At 39.2% G+C, this 12,231-nt stretch overlaps 1 protein-coding gene across 2 annotated transcripts; it reads left to right on the top strand.

The window, feature by feature from the left end:
- The first annotated feature begins 905 nt into the window (after positions 1-905).
- Positions 906-9,092, top strand: si:ch211-288g17.3 (origin recognition complex subunit 4). Of its 2 annotated transcripts, none has more exons than XM_031739540.2 (2): positions 906-1,003; positions 4,628-9,092. In XM_031739540.2, exon 2 carries the CDS (start codon positions 4,668-4,670, stop codon positions 6,105-6,107), a length of 1,440 nt encoding a protein of 479 aa, XP_031595400.1. In that variant the 5' UTR covers positions 906-1,003; positions 4,628-4,667; the 3' UTR covers positions 6,108-9,092. The 2 variants fall into 2 exon arrangements, with proteins under 2 accessions (XP_031595400.1, XP_031595399.1); XM_031739539.2 differs by having other exon boundaries at positions 928-1,068.
- Positions 9,093-12,231: the final 3,139 nt, after the last annotated feature.

Raw genomic sequence — 12,231 nt, 5'->3', positions numbered from 1 at the left:
TTAGTAGGGAATCATCTGTGGATCAGAATATCTCTTCTGAAGCACACCTGACAGCTGTGTTGCCAGTCAGTTATGACACTCTCACCTCCTGTGTCACTTCGCACTATATTTTCCAATGTGCCAAATTGAAATATGACTCTAACAAAAGTGACAAAACCTCCTGAGAATCACCTTCTGCCAGCTTCACCCGGTTATAGGTAGTTTCTCAATATTTCTACTGTTTCACTTTCTTTTCTTCATGGTAGTTTCCATCATATTTGGCCAAAATCTTCACAGCTTATCCCTTTGTGGTGATTTTCATATTTCCACAGATAAACCTGCACTAGACATTGATGAAGGGCTTCCCTTATGCAAGGGGGAAAAAACCAAAAAGCCAGGCAGAGCTAAGTCATAATTTCAAGTTAAAAGATTTGACTTTATAGCTTGAAATTTCCAGTTATTTTCTCTGAAGTGTGGGTTAATAACTTGTTTATAAATTACGTTAAAAAAATCAACTTTTTGAGATAACCGAAAATTTTGACTTATACATAAAAATATTGTTTTCAGTGGTTAAAATTTCCCTGCTGCTATCTTTACATCAATTTTAAATTTTGGCAAGCATACAATAAAAATTATTTATTTTTACTGTCTATGTACTTTATCCATATATAAAGTAAAATTAAAATAAAACATCTTCTTTACTGTCTGTGTAATTTATCCATATATGAAATAAAATGCATGATAAGATACAATATAAACCTTTTATACTGTCTATGGAATTTACTCAATTATTAAAGTAAAATAAAAGACAGACTTTAAGATAATATATATCTTGCAGTATAAACAAAATCAAATCAAAATTGTGGGACCCTGGTCGCCCTGAGGACCCTAGGAGAGCCGGCGCGGAACTGAAATTCTCCGCTGTAGTTTCCTCCGGAGCCGCGTGGATGTCACGTACGGCCGGAAGCGGTCGCAAATTTGAACAGCCATCACAGCAACAATAAACGCGCACTTTCACTTTACGGTATGTCTGCTGAATCAATATTTTATGGAAAATTAAACTAAAATCATGCAGGAGATTTATGTAAGGTGAGTTACGCAGCCCGTTGACGGCAGTGTTTTGTGCGCTTCACAGCGTTAGCTACTCTTTTCAGCACCGTCGATTTTGAAACAGGCTATTACCTGAAAAACAGTCTGCTCCACAGTCATAGCATCTGCTAAAGGCCCTTAAATGCAATTAAATTTATTGCCCTGCAGTTATAGCTGAGAATGCACGGGGTCTGTGTGATTTTTTTCCATAAGTTGCATAAGTTTTAATCTGTAAAAATTGCACAATTAAAGCACAAAATAACCGATTTTTGCATGCAGGGATATTAATTGTGCACGTCATTAATGGGACACCTCAACACCAGCAGACCACGGCTACACTTTCCCGCCGTTGCAAGGTTGTAACCCAGAAAATAGACGTAGCCGTGCAGACCCCATCTCATAAATAAGACGCTGAGCATGGCATCCTATTTTCCCCGTCAGTCCACCTTAAAAGTGCTAAATCGCCTGCAGAGGGACTCGTTCAGTCATTTTAAATTGATGCACGAGTTAAGTGAATCTATTCAAATTCACTGTAGTGAATACTTTAGTTGGCTTTTTTTCGTTATTAAAAATATAAAGCATTTAAAATCATTTTTCAGTATTTTTAAGCTATTTCCTTGAAATAGTTAATGCCTGTTAATCGCGTTAATTATTTAAATGCTTTACTATTATAAACAGTTTTTATGGTCTAAGCTGGATTTTTCAGTGGTTGCGAATAGACAAGCCTTTTTAAAATGTAACATTTTAGTTAGTACTAGTTTATGCTACTTCCTGTGTTTTTGTTTGCTTTCGTTTGTTTTTGCCCGTTTGATAATAAAACATTTATCACAGTCCTGGTGAGTTTCCTTGCTTGGAAGCCCCAAACCTCTTTGGTGGGCACTTTTTTCACTTTTTCACTTTCTGCTTCTCCCTTATTCGGATCTTTTGTTTGTGGGCCGAATGTGTAAACCACTACGCTGTTTTTATTCTAAGCAAAACTGTGATAAAGTCTTCCGAGCTCAGTAGAAAGTATGGCAGGAGACTTTAGAGGCCACCTTTGTTTAGAATTTTTCTCTTTATGATAAGCTGGTTTAGCTCACATTTATTGACAGGCTGCTTATTTGTATTTCTATTAATTTGTTGGAGTTCTGAGGGCTTCCAGCCTGTGGTCTTGTGGTGGTTGTTATTTAATCAGATCAGAATCAGAAATACTTTATTAATCCCGAAATAATTAAGACTCACACTAAAAGGAATGTCATTATCGGCTCGTAATCCGTCCCCATCACCTATGCAGTCATATAGTTATTACATAATGTTACATATAATTAAGTAATTACATGGTTATATATAATTTGTGTTTTTGAGTTAGTAGATGGTAAATGCGAGAGGACCCAAAATTAGAGCCTTGAGGAACTCCAAGATAGTCTTGTGGACTTGAACATGTCATTTCTGATCAGCATGTCTAGTAATACATTGTAAGGTTGGGCGATATGTAAATTTTTTCCAACCGACATTCATCAGTCCAATAAATGCTGATAGGCGATATATTCGCACAGGTGACTTTTTGATGGTCGGAGCAATGTAATCATACACAGACTGATTTGCACGTTTAGAATACAGAAGAAGTCCAAACATGGAATAACTAGTTGCCAAAAAAATAAATAAATAAATATTGCCAATTTTGGATTTCTTTGGTTTTAAACCGGACGAAAGAGGTAAACCTGAGGATGTAATCAAAGGGATGTGCTGCATGTGCAGACGTATATTTAAATAAAATGTTTTTGTCTGAACATAGGCTACTGCCTTTCGTTGTTTGCACTCGGGCGCACTCTGAGGAAGGTGCATTTGCTCGCAGCTGGAAGAGGGTGCCGTTAAGACAGCCCTATTATTTTTTTCTGTTGACTGCTTCCTTTAGCTTCGACCAACACTATTAGCAAACTTACTCATGGGCAAATAAATAAATAAATCGCTCTTGTAAAAACGACCGGTGAAGGCTCAGCCTATCGTCGATGGTCGATAAATTCGTCCAGTTGCCCAACCTTAATACATTGCAGGTGTCGAGCATAAAGATCCAATAAAAACACGACTGTGACTCTGACCACCTCACATAACTTAGGCTGCTCTCATTAAAATGGGAAAAGTCCTGACTGAAAGGCATCGGAACAGCTGCTTTACAGGGAATGAGCACAGTTGATGCTTAGCCGAGGCAAAGAGTCGGCCAGTTTTGCCCTGTAAATGTGTTAAATCCATGTAAATGTGCAGATCTGGGTGTTCTCTAAGATCTCTGTAATTTGATGGTTGATAATTATGATGATTAAAGAGGACCTCAGCAGTCTTCAGTATTAACATATAATAGTATGTAAGGTTTCAATGATAATATGTCACATGTTATGTTTGAGTACTGAGTCAAATATAAAGCGACATATTTGAGACTTTGGAAGACTGGGAAAAGTGTAGATTTGGCAAAGAATATGTTTTTTTCTGTCACTGTACCATAATAAGAAGGGAACAGTTTTTTCCCCCTGACTCAACATGAGAATGACTGAATACTGCCCGCTATAGGTGCTATGCCCCTTTTAAGGTGGACTTGAAAATCCCCATAAGAAGCCAGTGTCAGAGCAGTGTGAGTTAAATAACAAAAAATAAGCAAACTACATTATTGACTTCATAACAATATTATAAAAATATCATCAATGTTCACATGCTGTCTTACAAAGCAGACCAAATTTCTCTGTGTAGTCATAAGTTATATGTGTATAATCATGCTTTTTGGTGATAATGAGAAATGTTTTGAGGCTACGATGAAAGTTTAAAAAAAAAAAAGTAAAAGGACCAGTACTTATTAAACGTAAGTAATGTACAGTTTTATGAACAGAGTCAGCATTTTTATTATTTTTGTCACATGTGTCAGCACAAGAAAGTAATCGTAAAAGTTGCCAGTAGCTCATAATAGTTGTATGTCAGCTTCAGAGGTTATCAGTCAGAGACAAGAAAGGCATTTATTTACATTGATATCTATAACTGCATTTAAGCTTGAGGTAAAAGTAAATGATTATGCCCACTCGTCAGGGACACAAATTTTTTATATTAATTTTATCTATACATCAATTTGATCTGCTGCTTATCCAGTTCAGAATCGTGGGGGTGGAGCCTATATGCAGGCTTCACAGTGGACGCAGGGTTGTCATAGCGATAGGCATAACCATTAACACCTGTTGTCATTTTAGCATCACTAACTGAAAAACATGTCCTTGGACTGTGGGAGGAAGCTTGAGTACTTGAAGAGAACCGACGTAGGCACAGGGAGAACAGCAAACTCCACACAGAAAGGCCTCAGCTGCCTAAGTCACTCCACCACTGAGACACTTACTATGGATTTATCCCTCCAAAAAACTGATAATAAAAATTAAAAGATTAAATAGTGGTAGTGGTTATCATCTTCCATATACAATCTGTGGTCTTTCTGGACTCTGTAGCTACACGTAGTTATTATGTTATTACGCCCAGTTATGTAATGAATAATAATGAGTAAAATGTAAACAATATTAACTTATAACTAATTTCTTTGTTAAATATGCAGGTGCACACCAACAGAAGTAGTCCACGCTGAAGCCGGCAGTATGGAAGAAGAAATTAAAGAACAAGGAGATCCTGTGAGCAATGAAAGGGAGGCCAGTGTAGACAGTCCAGTGAAGAGGGGAAGAGGGAGGCCGCAAGGCTCCAAGAAGCTGAATGTTTCTGTCACAGATGTTAACTTAACAGAAACTGATTCCAACAGCGAGTCCACACAACCACAGAGGGGAAGAGGGCGTCCGAAGCTCTCTGGCACAAAAAAGACAGAGCAGCGGGGATCGGGAGACGACCATGCTGACAATTTGGTGCAAATTCACAGGGGTCGAGGCCGGCCCAAAGGGTCCAAGAGTCAGGCCAGCGATGAAGACAGGACAGAGCATTCTCCTAAGAAAAGAGGCCGGCCACGAAAGTCTGTAACAGATGAGGAGGCTCCTGCTGAGGACTTACCGAACGGTGGCTCAGATACGCCAAAAAGGGGACGTCCAAAAGGATCGGTAAAGCGTAAGTCAGAGAGTTTAACAAGTGGGGAAGACGATGAAGGCAGCTCTGTAACGCCCAGGAAAAGAGGTCGACCGAAGGGCTCGCTCAATAAGAAATCGAGGCTAGAGAGCGAGCTTGGCATTGTGGGGATCTTAGATCTAAATGAGAGCCTAAACTCAGAGAGAAGAGGACGACTCAGGAAAGTGGTGGTGAATAACACCTCGGCAGATTTGTCGAATGGCATCTCAAATACGCCTCTGAGAGGAAGGGGAAGGCCAAGAAAAAGTATTGAACAAAATAAACTGGGCACAGATGGCTCCCAGCCTGTAAAGAGAGGGCGAGGCCGGCCTAAAGGGTCTTTAAACAAGAAACCCCCAGCATATAAGGTCCACGGTAGAGTGGGCCGGCCTCGGAAAGTACACATCCTGCCTGTGAGCGGAAGAAAACGTGGTCAGTCACGACAAAAGCCACCAAACAAAAGGGGGAGGCCGAGGAAGTACCCCCTGCCGTCACCTGAGGAGAAGAAAAAGCCAAAAGTGTGGAAGCCGCTGGGAAGACCAAGGAAATACCCTCGTGTGGATCCCCCAGAGGGATCTCAGCCACCCCCTCGCCGAGCCCGTGGTCGGCCTCGCAAGTCAGAATCTAAGAAAGGCGCTCATTTACGCAAGAGTCTGCCTGCCGCTCCATTCACACCGCACAACCCCAGCGATGAACCTGCGAGAAAAAGGGGCCGTCCTCCAAGTACTGCAAAAAGCCAAGGCGACGTCCCGCGGAAAAGGGGTCGCCCTAAAGGTTCGGTCAACAAAAATAAATCGAGAAGCGAAACCTTCCCCAACCACTCGAAAGCGATGAGCGGTTCGTCTGCGGTTAGGATGGAAAGTGAAGCGGAGCTGGCAGAGGAGGAGATGGAGCACAATACGGAGACGCCGGCCATCGAGCACGCAGGCGATAAGGAAGCAACTGTCATCGATCAGGATGTAAACTTCGATGTTAGCAGCCAGGCTTGATGAACGATCCTGGTGTGACCAAAAAGAAAAGTTGCTGTAGTAATTGCTGTTTAAAACATAGAATCCATTTATATCGACAGAAACATGTTTTTAACATTTTGCCATCAGCTAGGCTAGATATCCAGCAGCTCCTCTGTTTTTCTGACTAACTTGTCCATCTTGTTTTTGTCGTGCTACTTTTTTTTCTTCAATACTTTTATTTCTGTCATCCAAGTAAACACAAGTACTAATAATCTTTTACTAAAGCCGGCATGTGGAAGTGATTCTCATAGACCGATTGTTCCAGTTTACATTCAGCTTTCAGATGTAGTGTTATTTTGTTTTGTTGTTACTGTAAGAAGGACGCCTGGGGAATAACTTAGAGGCAGGATGAAAGTCCAAATAAATGTTAGGAAGATGAAAGGGAGGAGAAGAAGAACTATAAACAGCTTTTGTACGGCAATGCAGTCTCTCGTTAAGCCTTTCATCCTAAAGAAAAGAAATGTTTTCCAGGGATTTGCTTTCCATATTTATGCCATAAACTGACACAAAAATGCAGAGCTAAGCGTGCTTGCTCACACCTCCTACACTGATACTGCTCTGCTGTCCAAGTCCCACAAATGACTGACCAAGTTTGATTGTAAGATGGGCAGATTTCAGTTTGTTTCCCCAAATCTCATTTAACTGGATAAATGTATGCAGTTAGATCAATATAAATCTGATAACAGTGAGCTATTTGCCAAACATTTTAAACTTATTTATATACATATTTTTCCCCCCTGTTGTGTGCTTGAAGTTGCTGTGACGGATATTTTTGTAAAAAGCAGTTTGAAGATGTGAAAACAAACGTTTATAGGTGAAAAATCACCGAATCTGCAGCTGTACTCGACTTATAAAGTCTTGCGTTTAACCAAAGTTGTTAACTTTGGCCCAGTCTCACTGCCTGCACCAACGTTAGCAACTAACTTAATGCAAAGATGGGTGACAAATTAAAGACAAGACCCACACAAAGGGTGATGGGACCAGTAGACTCAAAACCAGTAGGTCCTGGGTTTGATTCCATCATCTGGCTGGGTTTACATGTTCTCCCTGAGTACTCGTGTTTCTTCCCACAGTCCAAAGCCTTCTCTGCAACCCTGAATTTGACAAGCAGCCTAGTAAACAGACACCTAGAACGAGATAAAGGCGTTAGGTCACTAGAACAGCTTTGTTCAGGGGATCTTTTCCGCTTCAAGTCGCCAGAGTGAATGTTTGATTTATTTCCTGTAATGATGTAATATTTTTTCCTTACAGTACAAAGTGCGGTGCATCCTTATGAATTCAAAATCAAATTTCTTGGATTAGCTGGACACTTTTGTCCACGCCACTGTGCATTGTTATTGACTGTCGTGCAGGCCCTGTGCACCACAGGAACGTTTGAAAGCTGAGCTTTTTCTGCAGGTTTTAGTCTTTTGTCCACATATAAAAGGCGTGTCAGCTCCCTGAAAACAGGTTTTAAAAAACCTTCCGGGTAAATTTTCAGTGATTCATGTGGACATGGAAAACATTTTTTTTTTCTTGCAAACTCAAAGGTGTTGCACCCTTATCGCCTGTTTTTTTTATTACTTTTTTGTGCTCCATGTTATTATTTGCTCAGGCTGGTTATTAGCCAACATTTCCATACATTTGTGGTTGTATTTCCACCTGTGTGGATGTTGTTGTTAGCAGATTATACAACAATCCTTTAAAGGGTCTGCACTTAATTTCTGATCAAGGTCAGCGTGTCATTTCACGCTCATCTGTGAGCTACTGTGTCATGATGTTTTTAAACGATGCTCGTGTGGATGGGATTTAAAACAAAAAACGGAAAATTCCTGGTTTAAAAAAGTATCCGAGTACCTCTGGACATAGCAATAGCGCACATCTGTGAAAACATTTGTTTCTGCACTTTATTTGGGTTTTTTTCCTTTAATTTGTCACCCAGTCACTTGTAGCAGCTAACAGGTAAAAGAAAGCATGTCATTGGTTTATATTTGCAAGGTGGTTATAAATCCAGCTCAGAATGTGCTTGATGAATAAAAGTTATTTGATAATGAGTTTCAATTAAAATGATCTTTTTTAATTTTTTGTCCTTTTTTTGGTCAAACCTATGAGCTGTAGCAGGTTTCAGCCACTTTCTTGTAATCTATATGAAATTATTCAAACAGAAATGCTTAATAAAGCAGAAACTATTAGGTAAGATTGAATTATTAGCCATTTGTCTCATTGCAAAAAAGCAAATGTTGATGTTGTTTTAAAGATTTCTTTATTTTCTTGTTATTTATTTGAAGTTTTATTAAACCAGGAAAACCTTACTGAAAACTTCTCAAGCATGGCCCTGTGTATCCGAGAGGAGAGTTTACAGCCTCTGGAGGTTACTAATGTTTGAAATGATGTCATGATTTGTCCTCTACGCAGGTCCACGGTCGACGGTAGCTTCATCTTTCTTTTGCCTTAATCGCTAAAGCTTTGAATGTACCATCCCGTGCATTCCTCCTCTACATGTACCATTTTAAGCCTTTTTTACTTTCCTCTTGTTGCAGATATCATTTCACTAATTTTTCAAAATGTTAGTGTAGCTGTGAAGCCTTTACTTTTTTTTTTGTTTAATCTTTTTAACTGTCATGAGATCAAAATCCAGCTGTTGGGTTGGTTTCACGGACACTGCCTGACTTATTTTGGACGACCTTGTATAAAGCTGTGTGACATGTACACCGTTCATACTGATTCTGTTTGGGTCAAATAAGAATTGAAGTTTCTAAATGCTGGATTGTGCTTTTCGTGAATCATGGAGAATGAAGGAGGTTAAAAAGAAAAAAAAAAAACACATCCCAGTAATATTTGACCTGCCTTTGTGAAGTCGAATCATTTCAAGTGGAAATTTGCATTTTGTGTGTGTGTGTGTGTTTTAAACAAGAAGCCAATAATTTGTGAGATTATGGTCGAGTTTAAAATAAAAATGTTGATCTTGCCGTTTTATTTCCCAAAGCGTGGTGTGATGTTTTGGTCTGTTTTCTATCCATCAGCATTATTTTATTAATTAATTATTTTATTTATTTTTGGGCTGCTCATCGCCTCCAGACAGTTGACATGACTAGAGGAAGATTCATCAGTTATTTGTTTATTACAGAGGGTTGCTGCTCAACCCTCACCAGTCCTGTTTATGACTGCACTGGTGCACTATGCACCTGAGTCATGCCGGAGCAAAGGTGGTATGTGTAGTGACAGATGAGTCACTCCAAACTATGGAAGCAGACAGAATATTCAGCTTGGCACAAAGCAATGGCTGCTACATTTAAAGGGCCAGTTCACCCCAAAATAAAACTCGTTTTTTGAGTTGCCCAATTTCGGTAATGTTGCGTTGCCTGGTTACTCCAAAAGATCAGTGAGCTTATTTTGATCTGTTTGTTGTAGGAATTAGTTTCCCCCTACCAAACTACACCTGCAAACTATATACACAGGATGTAAAAGTTAATGGTCTTCCCCCTTGCTGAGCTCTATTGTTAGCCAGCTGTTAGCAGATGTAGACGGAAAGAAAATAGTTCCTGCGTGAAATTGACAACAACAAGGCTTTGAACGTTTTGGGGGAAGGAACGCTTCCTGGATGCAAATCGTTTTGCTTCATCTCTGAAAGGGAAGATCTCCGTGACGCTTTTATTATTCTCGTGTTTGACCTAAAAATCCACAACTTCTAAACAAGTTGGGAAGCTGTGTAAATGTAAATACAAACAGAATGGTTTGGTAATCTCATAAACTCATATTTTATTCACCAGAAAACATGAAATGTTTAAACTAAGAAAATTTACCTTTTTAAGAAAACACGAGGTAATTTTGAGGTAATCTCAAAAAATTGGCCCAGGGCTTTTTTTTTTTTTTTTTACCACTTTGTAGCATCCTCTCTTCTTTTAACTACAGTCTGTAAAAATCTGGGAACTGACTGAGTGATGCAGGAGTCTAGATCCTCGACTGTCCTGGGTCTTCTTTGTTGTACTTCTCGTTTCATGGTGTATGAAATGGTGAAAGGTGAAAGGTCTGGACTGCAGGCTTCTACTTTAAAGCTATGCTGTTATAATAGATGCAGTATGACGTTTGTACAATCAGAAATGCAGCTTTTGAACTGAACGCTGATAGCAAGCCAGATGGTTCCTCTCCTCTTTAGTCCATCCATGTTTTCTGAAAAGGAATCCAAAATTTCGACTCTCCTGACCACAGAACAGACCAGTTTGCCTCAGTCTAGTTTAAATGATCTTTGGCTCAGAGAAGACGGCAGCGTTTCTGGATCACGTTCATATTTGGCATCTTTGCACAATAGAGCTATAACCTGCATTCGTAGATGGCGCGGTGAACTGAGTTCACAGACATGCCTGTTTTTTAATGCAGTACCGCCTGATGGCCTGAATATTATGGACATCCTAAACTGATTTTCAGCCTTGTGCACACAAGAGACTTTTTCCAAATTCTGAGAATCTTTTTGTGGTATTATTCTATATGTCTTTACAGTTTTACACTGACGAACATTATTCTAACTTGTAGGTGTAGTTTAGTGCAGACTGACGAACCTCTGCCCATCTGTACTTCTGAGAAACTGCCTCTCTCAGATTTTCTGCGTATACCCGGTGTTACTGACAACTTAATATTAGTCTTACTTTTTTAGCCTTTTGTTGCCCTGTCCAAACTTTTTTGAGAAGTGTTGCTGCTATCAATTTAAAGTTAAAAAAAAAAAAAAGTTTTCTATGTTCTATTGTGAATGTTAACAGAAAGCCCACAATATTTATCAAATTTAAATCAAAATTACAAAAGCAACACACGACAGGATCAATCACAAATAACAGGAATGCCTCTCTATAAAGAGGTTTATTTCTTTTTAAAATACTGAGTTAATTGTGTGTTCTGCTATTTTGCAAACACCTTTTTGTTCTCCCAGTGTAAAATCTTCCCATAGAAACTTTAGCTTATAAAGTGATTGCACTGGAATTATGACCTCATCGTGTTTTGGGGTGTCTGGTTGGAGATGACTGTACAGGAGTGGAGAACCTCAGAAAACTGATTAATGGGGGTTCAAGAAGAGTCTGGCTCAGTACACCATCACTCACAATGATACTCCAGTTTCTACTAGTTATTTATTTATGATTGTATAAATGGGTGGATGTGTCCAAACCTTTGACTTTCATAAGAGTAATCCTTTGTCTGTCATCTCTCCGTACACACAGACAAACAGGTGACACGACAAGGACGTTTTACCCAAAGGGAAGCTTGTTTGTTTATAAATTACAGACCCAGACAGACTCCTACACCTGGTCCAGGTTTTAAAAATTCCTACTTTAGGAGAATCACTGGTGGAATTTTCCACTCTCACCCGAGGTGGGAGATTCCTGTTGGTGAAAGGACAACAAAAAGAGCCATTGTTTAAGCTGAAAGGTGCTCGAGGGTTTTTATTTTTTTAGGGTAAACTTAAAAAACAAAAGTGCCTTGGAATTCTTTGATCGTACAACAAGGATTTTTGGATTAAGCAGGTAGCTATCCATGTATATAGTTGTGTAGATACATTAAATTCAAGAAAAGGCATATTTCTACAGTCGATATCTCAAAAAATGGACCATCTGAAGGTAAAAAAAAAAGAACTACAGGTGAAAAATATGTAAGTATTATTTATGAGCTGCCATTTTAAGAATAAAACCTTAACTTAGAGAACAGATTTATTTGTGACATACAGCCTTTTTAACGGAAAGTACAGGGTTTAAAAATAATTGTTTTTGGTTTCCATCTGTGTGCCATTGCAACATTAGTTTATCCACACACACACACACTTACACACACACGCTGTTAAGATAGCAGTGGAGTCTGTTAATATGAGGAGCAAAGGGATGACCGTGCATTTGGAGACAGTAATAATGAACAGGTGGGGCTATTATGAAAAAACAGCTGTGATTTTAAACTAGAAAATGCAAAACAACCTGATGACTTCATGGCTGTGGGATGAGGTAATTCACTGCAAGACTCACGAATAGAAACCAGGCTGTAGTTCACAAAAACACCCAAACAGAGGATTTTTGGAACAATCTTCCATAGTGTAAAATAAAGTAAAACAGAGAGGTTGATTACCCAAAGGACCCACACATCTGTTTTT

Source organism: Oreochromis aureus, linkage group 22 (genome assembly GCF_013358895.1).
Source record: "Oreochromis aureus strain Israel breed Guangdong linkage group 22, ZZ_aureus, whole genome shotgun sequence".
NCBI classification, from domain to species: domain Eukaryota; kingdom Metazoa; phylum Chordata; class Actinopteri; order Cichliformes; family Cichlidae; genus Oreochromis; species Oreochromis aureus.
This window is presented reverse-complemented; position numbering and strand designations above follow the sequence as displayed.

Coding starts and splice junctions, on each gene's coding strand:
- si:ch211-288g17.3 (XM_031739539.2), top strand. CDS start 1,049: ATGCAGGAGATTTATGTAAG. Junction 1,069..4,627: donor ATGCAGGAGATTTATGTAAG/GTGAGTTACGCA, acceptor TTAAATATGCAG/GTGCACACCAACAGAAGTAG.